Source organism: Arachis hypogaea, chromosome 14 (assembly GCF_003086295.3).
Source record: "Arachis hypogaea cultivar Tifrunner chromosome 14, arahy.Tifrunner.gnm2.J5K5, whole genome shotgun sequence".
In the NCBI taxonomy this organism is placed as follows: Eukaryota; Viridiplantae; Streptophyta; class Magnoliopsida; order Fabales; family Fabaceae; genus Arachis; species Arachis hypogaea.
Window position 1 is genome coordinate 7,686,034 of NC_092049.1, and position 21,780 is coordinate 7,707,813.

At 32.0% G+C, this 21,780-nt stretch overlaps 2 protein-coding genes across 3 annotated transcripts; one reads left to right on the forward strand and one right to left on the reverse strand.

Annotated features, from left to right (window-relative positions):
* Positions 1-13,393: 13,393 nt before the first annotated feature.
* LOC112741310 (uncharacterized) lies at positions 13,394-15,787 on the forward strand. Its single transcript, XM_025790233.3, has 2 exons — positions 13,394-14,967; positions 15,333-15,787. Exons 1-2 carry the CDS (start codon positions 13,636-13,638, stop codon positions 15,393-15,395), a joined length of 1,395 nt encoding a protein of 464 aa, XP_025646018.1. The 5' UTR covers positions 13,394-13,635; the 3' UTR covers positions 15,396-15,787.
* Positions 15,788-17,227: 1,440 nt separating this feature from the next.
* On the reverse strand, positions 17,228-21,028 carry LOC112741309 (inositol transporter 4). Of its 2 annotated transcripts, none has more exons than XM_025790232.3 (7): positions 20,913-21,028; positions 20,533-20,731; positions 20,390-20,460; positions 19,789-20,124; positions 19,584-19,691; positions 18,384-18,989; positions 17,228-18,021 (listed from the first exon to the last, which is right to left on the reverse strand). In XM_025790232.3, the coding sequence occupies exons 2-7, from the start codon at positions 20,663-20,665 to the stop codon at positions 17,527-17,529; spliced, it is 1,749 nt and encodes a 582-aa protein (XP_025646017.1). In that variant the 5' UTR covers positions 20,666-20,731; positions 20,913-21,028; the 3' UTR covers positions 17,228-17,526. The 2 variants fall into 2 exon arrangements, with proteins under 2 accessions (XP_025646017.1, XP_029147815.1); XM_029291982.2 differs by having other exon boundaries at positions 20,938-20,959.
* Positions 21,029-21,780: the final 752 nt, after the last annotated feature.

Consider the following 21,780-nt stretch of genomic DNA (forward strand, 5'->3'; position numbering starts at 1 on the left):
TTTGCTAAATTCTAATTTTAATAAAAATAATACAATTTAATTGATTATATGTGTTAAATTTTAATTTTTAAAAAATATCTTTAAAAAAAGACGTTTTTGACATCTTTATCTAAGTGGTTTCAATTAAAAATTAGTGACATATATGATATATCACCTTTTATTAACAATAATTTTTTAAAGATAAAAAAATTCAATTAAAACAGTATAAATTTATTTTAATAATTAATAAATATTAAATAAGATAAATTTAATTTTTTTTATTCCTTTAACATTATCGAATTAATAATTTGATTAACAACAAACCTCAAAATTTGTTCAGATACATGCATGACATCAATATCTGTAATATAATCATCGAGAGTATTACTTTTTCAAAGCCGTATGCATGTTGATTGTACGGTAGTGAATGGAAAGATATTAAAAGGGAGAGAAAAAGAAAGGAAGAGTAATATAATGAATTCATATGATCATGTTCCATTTTGGTGGTCTTAATTATCAATTCGTCTGAATTTGAAGTCAGATCAGATAGAAGACTACTATAGAGTTTTTGACTGGCAATTTGAGGAGAAAATTTTGAAGCTTAGTCAATTTTTCTTTTATACATTGCTAACTCATGACAATGAACATGCATGCATGTATAATTAGCAATAAAATAACATGTAATGAAAAAGAAAAAAAAATTACGTAGTTAATTACGTATATATATTAAAGATTTGATACAACACTACCAAAAAAAAAAAAAAACTCTAAACTATTGGAATCCTATATGACTTGGCATTGTTTCGGAGTTTAAATAATGTATATATATGTACTTTAATTATTAGAAAGGTAACATTTTTGTTCTCATGCTTTAACATTCTAGTTAATTATTTAAATATTTTTTGACGCCGAAGGATAGCTATGACTAGACTTGATGTATATCAAGACATGCATAGAGTAGTTATACGTTTTAGGGTTTTGTGGAGTGAGTAATTAATTGATGTATTTAAAATTGATCACTCTTAACGTTTATTTTCCTATTAATATATCTATTTTCCAATCAAATTAATGATTTTTTCAATAACTATATGGGACAAGAACCCCTATATAATATTATAGAGCGAAAAATAATACTTTTAATGAATATGATAACTATGAGTTGACTGACGAATTCAAAAATGACATATCACAAAAAGGTTTCACAATTATAGTTTTAAAGATACAATAATTAGTTCATAGTTTAAATTTAAGATAACAATAAAAAGATATAAATAAATAATTTTTAAGTAGTCAACTTTAAATAATTGTAATTAATAATTATTAATTTTATATTTTAAAAAAATAAAATTTAAATATCATTAATTAATAATAATTAATTAGTATAGAGTATAATTTAAAAATATTTATTGACTTATTATTGATTAAATTTTTGTTGGTTATCTAACGAAATTGAACAACAATAATGAATCCTTTAATAATAAATAATAGTCATTTTTTTTCAATTATGTTAGAAAAGTATTTTTTATTATTCAATATCTTTTTACATGTTTTTTCTTAATTTCATTTAAAAAATATAACATGAGAAATTATATTTTATGAGAAAAATCTATTGTGATCACTATCAAAAAATGCATCGTTATAAAGCTTATAGGAAGAATAAATTTTCTCAAATTTCTTTTAATTATATTGGTAAAGTATTATTTTTTATTATTTAATATTTTTATATTTTTTTATCTTATTTAAAAATATAAAATAAAAATAATATTTTATCAAATAATTAAAAAAATTAAGAAGATCCATTCTCGTAATACTAAAATATGCGTCATTATAAATACAACTTTTTTCATAAGGACCATAGCAAAAATAGCCTATGATATATCACACAATAATAATGTTTCTTTCTTATGGATATGGGTGTTCATGGATTGGATTATATCCGCAAATTCGTGGTAAATATTCGCATCTGATTCGAAAATTGTGGATCTGATCCGATCCGCAGTCTGATCGGATCGGATAGTGCTCTTTACGGATCGAATCGCGAATATCAACTCTACATTCGCGTATCCGATCCGCGGATCCGCAGATCCGCACAATAATAATTAAAAAAAGTAAATATATATATATTTGATATTATATTTACTTGATTGTATATTTTAGTTAGTAGTTATTATTCATATATTATTTTATTTTATTTTTGTTATTTAGAAAAATTGATTAAAAATATTTTAGAAATAAATAAGTTTAAAAATGTGAAAGAAATATTTTTATTGAATTTCTTTTACATAAAAATATGATTAAAAAGAGAATATTCAATTATGTGGATATACCCGATATCTGATCCGATCCGATCCGCAAATGTACGGATCGAATTGGATAGGATCAGACACTAAAAAAAGCAGATATTATATCCAATCCGATCCGATGAGAATTGTGCGGATCGGATCGAATTTTTGGCTATATCTGATCCGATCCGATTCGCGTACACCCCTACTTATGGATGGACAATGCTATATCATATTATCATGCATAGAGCCACATAATTTTTAGCCGTTAGATCAGAGCATGATAGAGAAGGTACACCATGCACCAAATTGAAGTTGGTACATTTAAGCCAACCCCATCTATAAATCATTAAATCTACTTTGAAAAAGATGGAATATTTTTCCTTTCTCTCTTTTGTACCTGTTTTGTTTTTCTTGCCCCAAATAAGTGGTGTGTGCGGAACATAATAAGGTGTAGTAATGGGCTGTTGAAAAATCATTTTCACCAAAGGAAATATAGAAAAGAGAATCATTTTAGTGGCTGAAAATTGAGTAATAGCTTAGAACTACTCCTAGAATTGGTGGACATGGAACACCGGCACCTAAGGCTGGCAATCGATAAGAGAAAATAGGATTTAGATTCTATTTTAATTTTATTTGTGAATTATTTTTTTAATTTAATTTAATTTTATTTATGAGTTAAGAATCTTTTAACTTTAACCTTACATGCATTCTAAAATTTTCAATCCTATTCTATCCGTAAAAAAATCAATTTTTTTAAGTAAATATAATGTTAATCATTCTATATTTCATACATATTAATAAAATAAACATAAAAAATTAAATTTAAATTAAAATAAAAAATAATAAAATCTTAAAAAAATTTAACATAAAATTACAATAACATGATCATCAATTTCTTAATAAAATTAAAATAACACAAACAAAGACAAATATTTTGTCGTTCTTCTTCTAACTCCAAATTCTTATAATATTATTCTTTAATAACAAGTGTAATAAATTAGTAATTTAAATTATTAACTTAATGGTTATTTTGAATTTTTACAAGAAGCAAGTTATTATGGATTTAATATCCACTTTCTTTACTACACATATAATAGAGTAAGATATATTCTAAATATATACAGATCGAATTGGGTCGAATTAAGTACGTCCAGATAGAATATATGTTGTTAGTTCTAAGGACACATATAAGATCAAACACATGTATGTTAAGGTAAATTAGGGTAAATGTATTTCTTAATTTGATTTATTTTGTTCTTTATTTTTGAAATAAATTTTAATCTTATTTTTGTTATTAGTTTGACCACAAAAAATTAATAATAAAGATAACATTAAAACATATTTCAAACAATAAAAAGAATAAAACATATTTCAGATTATCTTTTAAACTTTTAAAAAAATATTAATTAAAGACAACATAGTTTACCAATTAAAATATTATTAGCCAAAGAAAAAGTGTGGAACATAATAAGGTCATTACGTGCGTGTAGTGGCGGGTGGAATGAAAATCTCAGACTCTGAAATCTTGACTCTCTCCAATTTCAAACATCAAAACATCAAATCTTTCCTTCAAAGAGAGTTAGCCTTGTCACTATTTTTATAATGTGGAGCAATTTTATATTTATGGATTCATGAAAGGCTGCAAGATTATATATCATAATATCGCTTTCAATTTCAAATCTCACTCAATGGATGTTTCATTTTCATAGTATAAGAAAATTATTTCTCGGATATTTTAAGCATAGAGTGTGAGTTTACATTTGGAAAAATGATTTTACACAGAAATCTTTACCATTTTTAATTTAGATATGGAAAGGGGAATGGTATAGGACGTAGATATGAAGTGTATAGGTGCTTTACGCAACTGCGGTGTTAGGAGTAAAAATCGGACAGTTCGATTTTTGAGTACACCAAATTTTTTTAATTTTTTAAATACAAATCGGAGGGTCCGATTATCTTCACCACAATTTAAATTTCATCTTTCACACTAATCAGACTGTCCGATTAGTAAGCTTAATTTTTTTTATAAAGAAATCGGATGGTCCGATTTCTTCATCCCTGTTTTAGAAAAAACTGTTCCCACATCCATGTCTAGCACCCACATCTTCTACAATAATGCACAACACACATCCTTTTCATATCCGAAAAAAATAACCAAATCTTTATGTTAAAAAATAAATATAAGATTTACATTCTTCAAATTGAAGGAAAATGGTTCAATGAAAGATCTAAATAAGCCTAAATTCAAATATCATTGCTGCCATATAACCGATGAAAAAATATATTCCATTTTGATTTTTCAATTTTTTTTTATTTTTACTTGTTAATCCCATTTTTCATGACCTTTTCAAATTGATATACTAAGGTGTAAAGTCCTCCTCCAAAACTATGACATTTTTTTTAGCTGTTTTGGGTTTAATTGAACTATAGCAAATTAGCAATTAAATTACTCCAACAATCCCATGTTGATGTTCTTTTGTTTTTACTACAAATCTGATCAGGAGGATGATTGGAGCTAAATCAATCCCATGTTGACGTAAATTAGTTATTTATTTTTTAATTAATTTGTGATGTGTGACGCTAGTTTTTTTTTTTTTTTTTGGACTTGACACTAGTTTAGGTTGAATATTTCCTCTACAACAATTCAAAGCTTTTGTTTTTTGGACAACAATCCAAATTGAAATGGGCTTTAACCTTTTTTTTCTTTGTATAAAGGAAGCAATTTGGGCCCATAAACTCAATTGGATATCTCAGAAGCCAGAACTCACAATTCTTCATGAGACTTATGGGCTTTATACGCAATTTGATTTGTACTTCTCCAGCCCATCATGGCCCAAATAAGAACCTCACCATTGATGGTTGTGCAGATTTTCTCGCCAATCTTGGAGCGGCACAAGAACAAAGCCTCATGGTATGGAATTCCCCTCCTCCAGGGAGCGATCTTTGGGTACTTAGTGATATTACTGGCACCTCTTGGCCCAGAATGATTAATTTAGTGTAGTTCCTTTTGTTGTTTGGGCTTCTGGCCCCTTACCTTAACCAAAAAAAAAAAAAAAAAAGTTCTAGATAAATGTTCATAAAATATTAAAATTCTAGGCATATAGTTTTTTTTTTTTTTAAATACAGAATAAGAAGTCATTATCTCTTTTTAAATGAAAAATTCAACACTTTTATATCATTTAAAAAATTCCTTCTTAGGAATTATAGAGAAGTTCTGTTTAAACCATAATTGGTATGGGAAGTTGATGGGGATGAGCAGAGAATCATTATTACAATAATGAAATGCTTTCATAAGAAGTGATAAGGTCAAAGTAGTTGGCAGCATAAGAAGTCATAATAGTGAGTGACTTGAAGGGTTGGCATGCCTACAAACCTACAATAAACTATGAATTTAGAGTTACAAGAAAATCAGTCACCGGTGCGTTGTTGACCACCAAAGAAAAGAAGCAAAACCAAACACTGCTATTTGAATTGGACATGTGGTGATTCGTGTTCCATTTTAAGGCCATAAAATAGGCCTATGTCTCCACCTGTCCCTATATCAAACTATGATCATCATACTTCCTCATTGCTCCATCATCCATATTCATATGTCATAATCCCTGCAACCACTATATTTATCATCATTTCTTTTAGTACATACAATTGGAGACACAAAATTTTAGATCATTTTAGCATACATCATTTTATTAATAGGATTTAACTAGTAGGCCATATTTAATAAAATATAATAATAATTTTTTTAAAATATTTTTTTATAGTATATTTAACTTATACTATTAACACACAAGTTAACAAAATTCTTATTAACAATCATACTATTTATATATTAAAAATAAATTAAATAATATATATTTTAGTATTTATACACACAAATATAAAAATGTAATAACTAATTTTAAATATGTACATAGTATTTTTGTAAAAGTAAATATTCTGACGCTATAAATAAAAGTTTAAAATGAAGTTTGGCCCACTCGAGTTGTTTTTATTAATAGGATTCTATTGTAGCCTAAGTCATAGTGAAGAACTAGCTAGGCCCATACTCTATGGGACTGCTCCTTATGGGTTATGGATTCATGCTGATGTGCCTCTCCTTTTGGACTTTTCTTATAACTCTTCCTTTCAACTTTCCACCCCGCCATCACATCTCTATCCGAATCAAGTTTTTCTAAAATGGAAAAATTATAAATTGATAAAATAAAAAATAATTATTTTTAAATTAAAATAGTAGATTTATATACTATAAAAATTACAAATTTAATAGTGATTTAATTTAATTTATTATTTATTTTTAGTATTCAATCTAAATTTTTTATTTTTTTTACTTTATTCCTTTGATTTTTTTTTATTTTTATCTTGATCTAAGAAAATCTACAAGTCAACAATTTTACTGTAAACATGATATGATACAAGTATCTTTGATGTTCGATCTATGTAATCTACTTTATTTAGTAGGATATTAAGATTTTGTTGTTGTGATTGTTTTTTATTTGGAGGCCACTTTCATAAAGATACTAAAATAAAATATCTTTTTTTAAAGACGTTTACATGTATTATGATATTATTGGACATCTTTATTAAATCGGTTAATAATTTATTTTTTAATAAACCAGAACAAAATCGGTTTATTATATTAATAATAATAAATCCAATTGTTTACATTATAATTATTAGACCCGATTTGATCCGATCGATTTACACAATCTAAACTTAATCATGTTTAAATTTTTTGATAAATAGACAAATATATCTTTGATTTTTGTTTTAAAAAAAATCATAATCCAGTGGGTTATGTAAATTGGTAAGTTCGACCGGATGTGATAACAATTGGATTTATTTTTATTGTTATAAAAAATCAGTTTTATTCTAATTTGTTAAGAAACTCAAAAATAATCGATTCATTAATACCTCAAATAATAATGTGACACATAAGTATCTTTACAAAAAAATATTTTACACATTTTTTAGAGCATCCTCCTTTTTATTTTTATTTTGGTATGATAAAGCAAACTACCGAATTTTGTAAAAAGGTAAATAAGGGATTTTACAGTTTTACATGACTATTTTTTGTGTTGTAGTTTAGAGTGTCGGTGAGAAGTGAAGAATGAAAAGCATGCTAAGAAAGAAGGACAGCACTGCAAACTACTCTATGTTGTTTTGAACCCACATGCAGATGATGCAGGTTAATAATTAGTCGTACGGAATCTTCCTTAAATTTTACGTAAAATAATATAGGTATAACCTGCGACTTCAGGTTCGGTAAATCGGTTACTGTGAATATGTAACTTAGAAATAAGAATAATATTTTACACAAACTATTACTTATTTTTCATGCTTACTTTGCTTGATATTATATTATATGTAATCGTTTTCATTAGTTTAATATTAATTGGGAAAGATAAAGGAAAAAAAAAAAAAGACTCGAGTCGTGTTATGCATGCTGGTGGAAACTTAGGTGCAGTCAATTTCACGTGAAGTTGATAGTAGAGAGCAGTTAAATAATTTGACTAATTTGACTAAATTTTCATCTAACGATTACGCAGATATCAACTTCACGTGAAAATCGACTGCACCTGAGTTTTCATCATCCATGCTACACGGATCACAAAAGAAGAGCCAGATGAATTAAAACTTGGAAAGGCTACAAAAACCGAAAGATAGATAAAGTGACAAAAAGAATGGGGAAAATAATAGTAGGGGAAAAAAAAAATCCAAAAAGCTAGAAGACTCTTCAACTTATTGGATATATATATGCTTTAGATTTGTAACATATGATATGAAACTCTTGGTCTTGGATATGCTGCCCCCACGTGGATTCTTATAAGAAGAAAATTTTCAATTATTACTAGCTAACATATTTGTAGTAGGGTCATTAATTAATTTTGTGATAAACACCAACAATATATAATAGTGTAGTTTGAGGTGAACAAAGCTTCATTGTCCATTTCAAATGGCCCATTATTCATTATCACGAATTATATATGTTGCATCATTTAACAACCTCCATATATATTATTGTGCTCCCAACTTTGATTAATTTCAAAAAGTCTATATGTAAAGTGGTTTGACATATATTTTGTTTTGTTAGAAAATTTAATAGAATCGTACGTATTCGAAGAAAACGAGAGAAAGAAAATAGAACACACAAGGTAAGCTCTATGAAATTCTATGTATTAATTAACGGCTACGCTAGCTTTTAATTTGATGCCTTAGGCTTAAGATTTTACGGTATATGTTTCATATAATTTGTCATGAGTTTAACTAGCTACAAACAAAAGGATTTTTTTTTAAAGAGTAATGATAGAAAATCATTTTTTTTTTATCACAATATTAGTTAATTTTTTAAAATTATTTTTTATTTTAAATTCTAGACATTTTAAACCATAAATTCTTAACTTTAAATCTTAAATTATACTCTTTAAATAAATCCTCCCAAAAATGAGATTTTTTATAGCGAAAAAAAATTGACTGATATTAATTAACTAATAAAAATTTTCTTTACACTTTTTCTTTTTATTAAGTGCGAATCTCCAGTCTCCACCCTTTTGTCGAGAAGACTTTCAATACTTCATTAGGAAGAAATCAAGGAAGAGAATATAAAATGAAAAGACACCACATCTAACTCAAAACTTTAAAGTGTCAAGTAAATGAGTCTCTTATTTTATAAACTCCTCATTCTTCTTTATTTTCTTTGATGTGGGACTAACTTCAATACTCCTTACACTTGCAACATTAACATAGTCGAATGGATTATACGTATGATTTTCTAAAGATAATTTACATATATACAGCTCTAAAGACAGGTTTCAAACAAGGATGGGGAGTAATAGTGTAATACAGATTTCACATTCAAAATTTAATTATACAAATGGAACATTCAAGACATAATAAATCTGCCAAAAAAAAAAAAAAAGATCTAGGTGAATGAAACATTGCACGAATGTAGTGACTAGTGAGTAGTGATGACCACACCAATAAGCATCGTATTCTTAGGTTGCTTTTCTTACTTTGCTACAAGTTTCTTAATTATGTATCGCATTTACTAAAGTGCGACGATGATAAGCTTAAGGGTTCGCAACCATCATCATTAGCCTCATAAACATAGAAAAGTAGCTTGTTGTGGATACAAGATAATCTTAATGATCTTACTCTATATCGCACTCTTTGTGATCTTGCTTCCTTGCGTGTCTCAAGACTCAAGCAATAACTAATTCTCTATCAAACACTTTAATTCACATTTCCTTAATTCTAATTATTTCATCATCAGGTAGCTAATAAGCGATATTTTTAGGTCAAATGCGCGTTATCATGAACAACAACGCTCGTAGTTCAACTCATAAACTCTCTTAATAATGAAGTTTTAAATATATACAAATATATAATACATAGGATTTTTTTTCTTGGAAGTATACATATCAATCAACTATCAAAATTAAGCTTAATTAATCGTTTCCATTAGATGTTGGTCAACTATTATAAGTGTTTCCCCTTGAATATATAACTATATGATGACATAAATATATAATAAACCATATTAATTATAATAAACAAGGATCGTCATTATATTACTTTTTTTTTTAATTTAAGCTGATAAAAAAATTGTAAATAATTATATCTCTAATATTTTCACACAAAAATTGACTTTTTTTATAAATTTTTATTTTTTTAATTTTTTTATACTGAAATTCGTTTTTTTTTCAACAAAGATCTAACTTTAGATTTTTAGTCATAGAAACTTTAATATCATCATTTATATCATGATACTATTTTTTCTAAAAACTTATTAAACTAATAGAAACAAACACATAAATTATATCTTCTACATATAGATTCTATCTTAATTAAACATTCAATTCGCAATTTACTTGTTTAAATTATAATTTCGTAACTTTAATTTAGATACTAAATTTCTTAAGAACACTTCTTAAAATAAATTTTCAAGTAGCAAATTTTTAAGAAAAAATATATTTTAAAACATTAAATATATTATATAACATGATAAAAAATTATACTACTACTTTTTAAAATCTTACAAACATATATATATTCTTACTTTAATTTTGGTAAGATAATATTAGAAATATAATTATTTATATTATTTTTTTATCAATTTAAATTTTTGAAAAAAATGATTTTATGACAAATAGTATTTTTTTAAGCAACAAAATTTATTTCTTCATTAGTTATTCCACTATAATAATAACCTAATGTGAAATTATCTAAACTCTTGTTTGGATGTCTACTTCCAACTTCTATTCATTTAAGAAAATGTAGAATATATAACAATATTAATATTTTTCCTTCATTATTAGTTTAATGGTCTTGGTCTGCTATTAAGGCAATCGAACTTTGCATGCATCAGATAAAACCATTCCCTGCAAAATATGAACGAAACCAATATATATTTTGTCTAAATCTATGTCAGACTACGGTTTGTTGTGGACAACTCATAATGCTGCATTATTAGATAACAATAGAATTAAATTATTAATGTGCAGTCATACATATATAATGCCAAGAACGCACTGCAAGTATTTTAATTAATTAATTTGTATCATCTGTAGTCTAGATCCGTTCCATCAAAGATAGACACAATAATAATATTAACTATAATTTTCTATCTAGTGGTTACGTTGTATGTGTACATTAATTGTACGTGCAAAAATCATTAACGCAGAAATAATTAATCAAACTAATTAATTAATTAGTGAACCCGGCAAAACTATACGTTGTTATTGGTATAAAAAACACTACACATTTTGATTGGTCGCTTTTGAAGCCGATATCTCAACTTTTCTTTATTCAGATATGTTCATCTAGAACAGAATCAAACAATTGCGTACAATAATAAAGAAATATACAAAAATTATGTCACCACAAGTATTAGTTTTTATCAATTAGTTCTCTTTGACAGAAAGTTTCAATGCTCACTCTTTGTTTTATAAGAAATTAAATAAGTTCCTAGTCTACTTTCAGATTAATTAAAAGTATATATCCTAACCAAATTACGACTTAGAAAATTTTTTATAGTTAAAAATAATGGATTAAACATGTTAATATTATGATAAATTGATAATTCCGAAGGGTGGGGGCTTGGACTTATTATAACATCAACATCATATGAAATTAAGAAATATAGTACATATATTTTTGGGTGGTATACTATATAATTATGTATTTTTTATCTAGTAGTGATAATGATATGTGAATATAGAAGCTACTCCACCAAACTTAAAGTAGTAAAAGCAATTGCTTTTTCCACAGCACACAAAGGCACAGTGATATCCAATAAATAAATATTTGGTCATGCATGCCTAATTCTTTGATTGCATTTTGAAATTCTTTTAAATAAATATTGACTTAGGTACTAACCCATTAATTTTCCTTTTCATAATTGTACTTTACCGGGGTTGGGTTGACTGTTTGCTCGTAGGTTTCGAGGTTAATTTTTTCATCTCCTACCATTTTTGGTTTAATTTGATAAGTTAAAGATTAATTTCTTAAAAATAAATTTTTATTTAAAAATTTATTATTTATTAATTAATTATAATTAAAAAATTTAAAAAATAATATTTTCATTAAAATTTAATTAATATTTAATCAATAAAATAAATAAATAATCTTATATCATATTTATTTAAACAGATAAATAAAATGACTATTAGACTATTTTTTTTTTTTTTGGTCAAGTGAATTGGACAACCTCCAATCATAAACATTACACCCATGTTTCACACATACACAAACAACACACTCACACACACTACCATGGGTATCATGGTTCTTAAACCAAACTATTCGACTGTTATGTCATAAGGTTTTGCGTAGGGGCCGATAGTTCCCTCCAACATGCACGTGCAGACACAGAGTTTTACTTTTTAGAATAAGAAACAAAAGATCGGAGGCCCAGGAAAAAGCCCAAGCCCAGCTACATATGGTATAGTAACAGGTCATGAATGAAAACAGCGATTTGACTTGCCAAAAATAACCAATGGTACACAGATCCGACGGCGAATATATGGCGAGGGCAACACGTGGCGTACATTCCTGGGATTTGACAACTGTGTTTTAGTCTTTTCGTACAGCTCCAACCACAGAATCTTCAGAAAAAGTGGTTAAAAAATCAAAACTGGGTAAAGTGGAGTTGGAACTTGGAAGAGTGACGAGGACTTTTCAGTAATTTTGTTGGTGGACCTGAAATCAAGTTAGGGATGGCAACGGGTCCCCATGGGGGCGGGGACATGCCCCCCGCCCCCCGCCCCCGCCTCCATTATTCGTCCCCGTCCCCGCCCCATCCCCGTGACGGGTAACGGGGGCCCCATATCCGCCGGGGACCCGGGTCTCCGCGGATATCCGCGGATTTTTATAAAAAAATAATAAAAATTGAAAAAAATTAGAAAAAAATTTAAAAAATAGTGTATTGTATATAATTTAGTATTTTACTTACATCAATATCTACTTCAATATTATGAATTACATGTATAGCACTCAAATGCTTAACCAAAAATTCAAAATCAGTAAAATAATAAAAATTTTAGAATAATTATAACAAATGTTTATCCAAATCACAGTAATTATAATAGAAAAAGCAAACAAAGATAATGAAAATGATAACAAATGCTTAATTATAATCATATAAATTATATTTAACTTAATTCAATAATTATAACAAATGCTTAACAAAATCATAGTACACACAAATGGGGTATTCTAGTCTTTTTACATAAACGGAGTTTAAACGGGTCTCCACGGGGCGGGGACCTCTATCCCCGCCCCCGCCCCGTTTAATATACGGGGCCCCGTCCCCCGTCCCCGCGGGTACAAAATCGTCCCCATATCCGCCCCGTGACGGGTAAATCCCCGCGGATATCCGCCCCGCTGGGGATTTTTGCCATCCCTAAATCAAGTTGAGTAGAACAGTAAAAAATGTAGAAAGGGGTCACAAAACGACGACGGTTAAAGCCGACGCTGACAACGCCAATTGAAATTATCTAAGTCCCATCACCACGGTTCGTTCACCTTCCGACATCTCTTCGATTCACCAGAACCGTCGATTATAGTGGGCCCTAGCTAACTCATGACAGACCGTCACCCCTACAAATCTGAGCGCCCTGTGAGGCTATCGTTCCCCCTGATACCAAAGCCACCCCACTCACATCAAGAACCAGCTATTTAAAAACTTCATTTCACAAAAAAAGAAAAAAGGAAAATAAATAAATAAAAGGCAACTTAATTATTCTGCTCTTGTTCCTTCAATCCTCCTCCAAGCACAATCTTCTTCACTTCACTTGCTACTATGAACTGAAACATTTTAAAGGTATACGCGATAACCGTTAGTGTTTCTTGTTTGGTTTTTCAGTTTGAGAATATGGTTTCGCTGGAGGAATCTGGCTCCAACAACACTAACCGTTTTCCGTTGGAGAGGAGCTACCACTCCGTGTCGGCGATTTCTCCCAAAACGCACCGTCGTATAGGGAGGTCTATGCGAACCATACGCTCCAACTTTTTTCAAGACGATAACAGCAGCAACAGTTGCTACTCTTTTACTGAGAAATCCACGTGCTTATCGGAGAACCTCTCCGACTCCGTCGTCGACCTCCGCCTCGGCGAGCTCGCCTCCAGGAACGTCATCAAGCCTACTTCACCCGTCCCCGATGAGGAACTTCTTGACCTCTCGCATGCCTTCAGTGACTTCTCCGCCTGCAGCAGTGACATCTCCGGTGAGCTCCAGCGCCTCGCATGCTTACCGTCGCCGGAATACGTCCAGAAGAGCAACGACGCTGGCAACGGAGGTAACCAGGAACAGGAGACGGAGCCAGAGCCTTGCGTAGGGTTTTTGCAGAGGGAGAATTTCTCCACGGAGATCATCGAGAGCATCTCGCCGGAGGATCTTCAGCCAACAGTGAAGCTCTGCATCGACGGCCTCCAGTCGCCGTCGATCGCCGTGAAGCGATCGGCAGCCGCCAAGCTCCGTCTCTTAGCGAAGAACCGCGCCGATAACAGAGTCCTAATCGCCGAGTCAGGCGCAGTTCCTGTTCTGGTTCCGCTGCTTCGGTGCAGCGATCCGATGACGCAGGAGCACGCGGTGACGGCGCTGCTGAACCTCTCACTCCACGAGGACAACAAGACGCCGATAACCAATGCCGGCGCCGTGAAGTCGCTGATCTACGTGCTCAAGACAGGAACAGAAACCTCGAAGCAGAACGCAGCGTGTGCGCTTCTCAGCTTAGCGCTTGTGGAGGAGAACAAGAGCTCGATCGGCGCATCCGGCGCGATTCCGCCACTGGTGTCGCTGCTGATGAACGGCTCCAGCCGCGGGAAGAAGGACGCGCTGACGACGCTGTACAAGCTGTGCTCGGTGAAGCAGAACAAGGAGCGGGCAGTGAGCGCCGGCGCGGTGAGGCCTCTGGTAGAGCTTGTGGCGGAACAGGGGTCTGGCATGGCGGAGAAGGCTATGGTAGTGCTGAACAGCCTAGCAGCTATTCAAGAAGGAAAAGACGCAATCGTGGAGGAAGGTGGAATCGCTGCTCTGGTTGAAGCGATCGAAGATGGTTCGATGAAGGGAAAGGAGTTCGCCGTATTAACGCTTCTTCAGCTGTGTAGTGAGAGTGCTATCAACCGAGCGTTTCTTGTGAGGGAAGGCGCCATTCCTCCTCTCGTTGCTCTTTCCCAGTCCGGTACTGCTCGAGCTAAGCACAAGGTCAGTTGGAGTCTCTCTATTTAGTTTCTCTTTATTACTCTTTAATCTTGTGCTTATATTTTCTCATTATAATATCTGCATCAAAGAGTTCTCATTCACTGAAACACGCCGATTTATCAAAAGTGTTCAATGTCAGTTAGCTTGCCTTGACCTGATAACGCTCACGTGATTCATGTTATTCACAACATATGAAATGGAATTGACCAAGGAGAAGGTCTTCCATCCTCCGCAAATTGTGCTATTTTGATTGAAAACTTGCTCATTATTATTTAATTTATTATTATTCTAGTTTTTAAATCTTACATGACCCTCTTCCTTGCTGTCCTCTTTCGTATTCAAGCTTATGTTTGCTTCTGGCTTTGCAGGCTGAAACACTCCTTCGATATTTGAGAGAATCAAGACAAGAAGCATCGTCTTCAAGTTCTTAAGGTGGAGTTATTACTACTACTACTTAGGGAGGTAATTAATTATACAATGTAATTGGTTATTGTATATATAGTGTTTTGCTTGTTTGTACAGTGTGTCCAACATAGTTTGAACGATGTCTATTGAATTTAGAAGCAGCTTAGCGAGTTATAATAGACTGACACCTTAGATGCATGGATTTTAGCTAGGTTTGGGATTTTGCTTTCCCTTGTTCAATTCGTTATGTTTCCCTGGAGCTACCTGGTTGTGTTTGAATTTTTTTTTTTTTTTTTTTTAATTAGGTTGTTAAATTTTCTTTGTTTTTAATGACCCTTGTTTTGTGAAAAGGGTTGCTGATTGTATCATTGTATGTTAATTTTCCTGCTTTTAGTGGAAGTACGGTCCTTTTACTACACTATTACCTCTGGAATGTTTAGTGATTAGTGTCCATAGTCTCCTATGGTCTAAACTCTAAACAGAGCTTGAGTTTCTTATATTGGATGTTGCTGAATGCATTGCCTAATTTATAGGCTATTAGATGAACTCTATCTGTTTAACACTTTGGATGTAACTCTCGACTGAAGCTGGTATTCGAGAGAATCTTCTGTAAGGTATGTTTAGTTATAGGGTAAAAATGAGGTGAAAAAGTACACACGACGTTCACCCATGGAAAATTTTCAACTCATTTTAACCCCCCAAGTAAACATATCCGAAGTCAACAAATGTATCAGCTTTTTTATACCCAGGAATTATTCATTTCATGGCTGTTTGCCTTGAAGGTTTGGACTATGATTGGCTGGAAAGTTGGGAGTGAAAATACGGAATATGTACTTATCTTAAGACATAGGCAGGGTAACCCAGAAACTTGTTGAGAATTCAGAATTGTCTGCAAGGTCCAAGTTGGTGTGGTGATTATTCAAACAATTATCAGTATACTACAGAAAATCAAAAGAATTATTCTATAAACGACAAGAGTCTTATAAAACACTTGATTATCAATTTCCTAAAAGGAGCGAATCTGATAGATTCAGTCAAGATGGGCCTTGTAATATTGGAGTTAGCTTTTATCCTTTTCCTCCTTCTGAATGGCCATTTAGATTGCGTACCTTATCTTACCGCAAAGATCTTCAACTTAAGATAAATGTTTGGTGGTGTTAAGAAAGATTAAGGACGAGAGTGGGGCATGATTATTAGTGTTTTCATGAATAATTTGGGTGGTGATCATGCTGTAGGTCCCTCGGGTGGCTTGTCCTTGTGAACGAAGCGGCACTACCGCTGTATTCTACCATATGAGATTCCAAGTTGCACCTAGAGCCCCACCTTGCAGTCAATTCCACCAAAGATTACATCATTTTTTGTTGTACAAAGTTTCCTCATCCAGCATCTCACATCTTGTTTTTTTATTTTCTATTAACTTTTCAAATCTTATTGTCCCTTTTAATAATCACCAATTAGCTGGCAGAGCAGGTATGTTTTGTCACGATGTTTGTTTGGAGGGTTGCACTTTCAAATCCAGAGTTTTGAATGATCAAGTGTCGGTGTTTGCAGTATAGTTCATGCACTTTAAAAGTATGAATATTATATAAATTATTATTAGGTTGATTGCTTGCATCATCAGAAAGTGAAGCTATTTAGTGATAATGAGATTTCTTTGGTTTATCTAAATATTTGAAGTTTCCTGGGACTTACCGGAACTCAACAAAGCTTGGGTTGTTGAGTTTCTCGTCAACTACACTACTTAGAGCTTACTCCACCATATCTTGCAATATCTTACTCAAAGTTACTTTCAACTTGGTTTCTACAATGGTGTGACTCCAAGACCAACCAAAAAGAAAAAGGAAAAGACACCAAGAGAAGAGAAAGAAAAAAAAAAACTGAAATTGTTCATAAGATTATTCACAAACTATACTTGGTTTCTTGTCCACTTAAAATTACCACACACTTATAATAATAGTTTTCTTCAACAGAAGTATTATATTGAGGTCTAAACCATGACCTTGCGGGAAAATTAAGCCTCTTATTTACGGATACTTGATAATTCCCCAACGACATTTATAAACAGCTTTTTCACCTCCAACTAATTCATCCACAAAGATAAAGAAAGCCAACCAATTATCTTTGTTGTTTAGCAAAGGAGACAAGTGGCTATTAGCATCAAACTACTCCTTGCTGTTTTAGCTCTTTCTCCTTGTTATCCTCTTTTTTCTTGTCAAATGGGAAAGGTCTGAACCCTTTCTGAAGCAACTTCTCAACCTCCTCAAACTGAAGCCCTTTGGTCTCAGGGACTAACATATAGATAGCCAAAAGCCCAAGAAAAGAGAATCCAGCAAAGAGGAGGAATGTGCCAGAGGAGCCTAATGCCTTTGTCATGCTCAAGAATGACTCACTCACAATGAGATTAGAGCACCAGTTGAAAACTGCAGCTATGCCTCCACCCAGACCTCTGAATCTCAATGGGTATATCTCCGAGTTCAGGACCCAAGGCACCGTTCCCATTCCTGGAGAGTATGCCAATATGTACAATCCGAGGAGTCCGACTGCAAGGATCCCGATTCTGCTTGGACAGCCCTGCGAAAACCATACTCGATGATGCTCATGGCACACGCCCCTGACACTCTTTGATGATGCCAAACATGCTCCAGGATGAAACTGGATCACAGATAAAAAGATATAGAATTAAGTCTTGCTTAATCAAGCTATGTATCATTAGGAGAAATTTCAGATTTTCAAGTAATATACTCTCCGTGTTCAAAATATCTGACTTAAAAAAATTGATAAGATAATATCAAGATACCGAATTCTCACTGTGACATATTTTAGAATGGAGGAACACAATGGAAAGCATGAGGCATACATGATATGACCATGCAATAGGTTACACGGTTCTTGAAAATATACTACCATGGTACCGATCATATATGATTGTGTATAGTACTTGTGCATCATTAAATGGTGAACAAAAAATTTTGATATTATTATATGAAACTGAACAGGAAGCTAGTAGAACTTACTTCACCACTACTGCTGCTACAAAATGCACATTCTGCTTGCAAACACTGCATGCAGTTCCATGAGGAGAAATTCGGAGTCTTTGTGTAAGCCTGGCATGTAGAGTTTGCACCGAAGCTGAGGGTATCCTTGTTACTAATGGTAGGAGAGTGGTGAGCTGCGAGGTTGAATATAACACTCAACGCTACGAGGCAAACTATAATGCCAATCATGGAGACTAGCATCAACTTTCTCCTTCCGAATCTATCAACGAAGAGCATACTCAAGATGGAGCCAAACGCATTCAGACCAGAAGTAACCAGAGAAAGCGCAAGAGCTGTAGAATTCGAGGCTATTCCAGCGAATTGAACAATGGTAGGGCTGTAATACATGACAGTGTTAATGCCAACAAACTGCTGAGTAACTTGCACTATGATGCCTGCGTAGAGTGCTCTTCGGATAACTTCATTAGCCAATGCACCCTTGAGTTTCTGTCCTAGGTTTTGCCCAATCAAGCCTTCCTCTGCCTTCTCTGTTTCGATGGATTCACGCATCAACTTGATCTCCTCTTCAACTTCGTTGGCGAGAAGAATCTTCGACAGAATCTGCTTTGCCTCGTCTTCCTTACTCTGCCAAAAAGAACTAAATTAGTATACATGAAATTGGCACCAATGTAAATTCTTTTGGGGTTAGCAGATGTATGAAATCAGAATTCTTGCTCCACATGATTGATCATTCTCATGTATTATTAATAAATTATTTGGGATTAATTTTTCAACTTTATATGCTTATATAAGCTCACATGACATCAACAGAGTAGCTAGATGTTAAAAATTATGGAATTTTAGTTTAAATCATAAGATTTGGTAAGGTTTCTAATGAGAGAAAATACTCATTTGAAATTTAAAAAAAAATTAAGGGCATTTGTTAGCAAACCCTTCACAGCATTGGTTTTTAGGAGACTGCTCGTGGCTCATGAGATACACAGGAAGAAGTTAACAAACATCTGAGTTTCATCATAATTATGTATCAGATATTCAGATATCAAACCTTAGCCTTGTCCTTGCTATTCAACATAAGAAAAAACAAACCTATATCTGTGAGTATTTTGTCAGAGACAGCATAAATTTCAGTAGATTAAGAATCATTCAAGACTAATGCATGGAAATTTCAATCTTCACCATCATGGAAACTTTTTTGCTTGGCAATTACTTAGTATTTACCTGCCTATACAGCCATCTAGGTGACTCAGGGAGGGATAACATCAATATGAACTGAACCAAAGCAGGAACGCCTGCTACACCGAGCATCCAACGCCATGTTCCAGGAGCCTTAAACAAATCAAATTGAAAGATCGATTAAAAAACATAAATCAATCAAACTACTCAATCTGTTCCATTTTATCTATCACTCTCAGTTTTTGCATACCCTGGTAAATGCCAAGTTGATAAGGTAAGAGAGGAATTGGCCACCAGTGACTAAGAAAGAATTGATGCTGACTAATGCTCCTCTGATCTTAGCAGGGGAGGCCTCAGATATGTACAGAGGAGCTGTCATGGATGCCATGCCAACTCCCAAACCAACCAAAATCCTCCCAATTAAGATAACCCATGGAGCTGGAGCTGCAGCCATAACTATTGCACCCAGAAAGAACACGACATCAGCCATTAAAAGTGTCTTCTTTCTGCCTAGCTTGTCATTCATCCACCCCCCAAATGCTGCACCAATTATAGCTCCTGCAACAGCCATGCTCACAATAGTTTCCTGCCAAAACAATGAATAATTATAACAATAATTACACACATGACAACAAAGTATTTCCATAAACAAAGCCTTGTCCCATTAGATCAATCAACAATTAAGAGAAATCAGGGTATCCACCACCGGAATCGATGGCGAATTCCCGGCTGATTCCCTCCTAATGACGGAATTCCATAGATGCTTTTCATGTAAATACTATAAAACCATATGATATCCTCTCTAAACATGAAAAGAACAAAAGGATGAGAAGATGAAGATGCATGGATACCTGGAGCCATGTTTTCTTATCAACTTGTTCAAAATCATCACGGATATACAACAAAGCGCCAGAAATAACACCTATAGGAAAAAGATACAATTATGAATTGTTGGAATGAAAGAAGGGGGTGTTACAGTTACTGTTATTAAAACCTGTATCATAACCAAAGAGAAGGCCTCCAATGCCAGCAGAAAGAGCGAGGCGCATAATATATGGTGATTGAATGGATCTCCGCCAGCATTCTGTGAACTCCGTCTTGTCTGCACTCTGTTGACCACCTTCCATTGTTGATGGAGGTTGAAAAATGCTCGCTTTCTGTGAAAATCAGACACAACCAATGCAGTGCAAGTTCTGCAAACCCGGAAGAAAACACGTTACTCGTTAGTCAATATTCAACACTCAACACTCAACTCTCAACTCTCAACTCTTGCTCATTTTTTATACTAAAGAATTCCATAAAAATTGAAACTTGAAACAACCCTTGCGTTACTTATAGAAACTGTTCTTAAATAATTTGATTTAATTTGTATGCCTTATCTGCGTAGAAAGATTTTGACCTTCACGTTCAAAATGTATGACCAATAATTTGACATTTTTAATTAGGGTTTAATTCTAATTCGAAGATATTTTACACAGTTTTCTATTAGTAGTGTGTTAAAATTATATTCTTTCTAAAAATAACTAAATGCAAATATTTAATTGGATCGGTTGAAAACAATGAGAAAAAGAAAAAAAAAAAAAAATAAGGTAACGTTATAACGATGGCAGGACTCGGTTCTCTGAACTTGAAATTGTTGCCGTGAGCGCTGAAATAATCTTGTCCTTATTCATGGAATAGATACTCTCAATTGTTACAAAATATTAACAAAATAAAATATAATTTTTTTAATATTTTTTATATTTTTTTAGTTTTATTTATAAAATTAATAATAAAAAATTTTCAATTATTAAAAATAATTAAAAAGATCCACTCCCTCTATTCACTTCTCTAGTTACAAACTAGAATACGAACAAACATAATGGATTTGCTATACATAAATCAAAAAATTAATAAATTAATTATTATATATTTATTTTACAGTTTAAATTTTATTAAACTATTTACTCGCACAGTGTATTATAATTAGTTTTTTTATATATTATTTTATTTTTTCATAAAAATTATCAGTCAAAAAGTAATTAAATTCTTTATAATATTATAATTAGATTTTTCATAAAAATTTAACCATGATTATATTCATATATGATATCTAAATTTTTTTATTTGCATAATATAACTGAAAAATAATAAAAAAATCTTATGTAAAATTGAGTCATTTGTGAAGTATTTAGTGGCATAAAGTTTGATGAAGATGAATAAAGAAGTCGTATTTGATTTCTGAGTTTAGAAGCAAGTTAGG

Coding starts and splice junctions, on each gene's coding strand:
- LOC112741310 (XM_025790233.3), top strand. CDS start 13,636: ATGGTTTCGCTGGAGGAATCTGGCTCCAACAACACTAACCGTTTTCCG. Junction 14,968..15,332: donor CTGCTCGAGCTAAGCACAAG/GTCAGTTGGAGT, acceptor CTGGCTTTGCAG/GCTGAAACACTCCTTCGATA.
- LOC112741309 (XM_025790232.3), bottom strand. CDS start 20,665: ATGGAAGGTGGTCAACAGAGTGCAGACAAGACGGAGTTCACAGAATGC. Junction 20,125..20,389: donor ATAAGAAAACATGGCTCCAG/GTATCCATGCAT, acceptor TTGTTTTGGCAG/GAAACTATTGTGAGCATGGC. Junction 19,692..19,788: donor TCAACTTGGCATTTACCAGG/GTATGCAAAAAC, acceptor GATTTGTTTAAG/GCTCCTGGAACATGGCGTTG.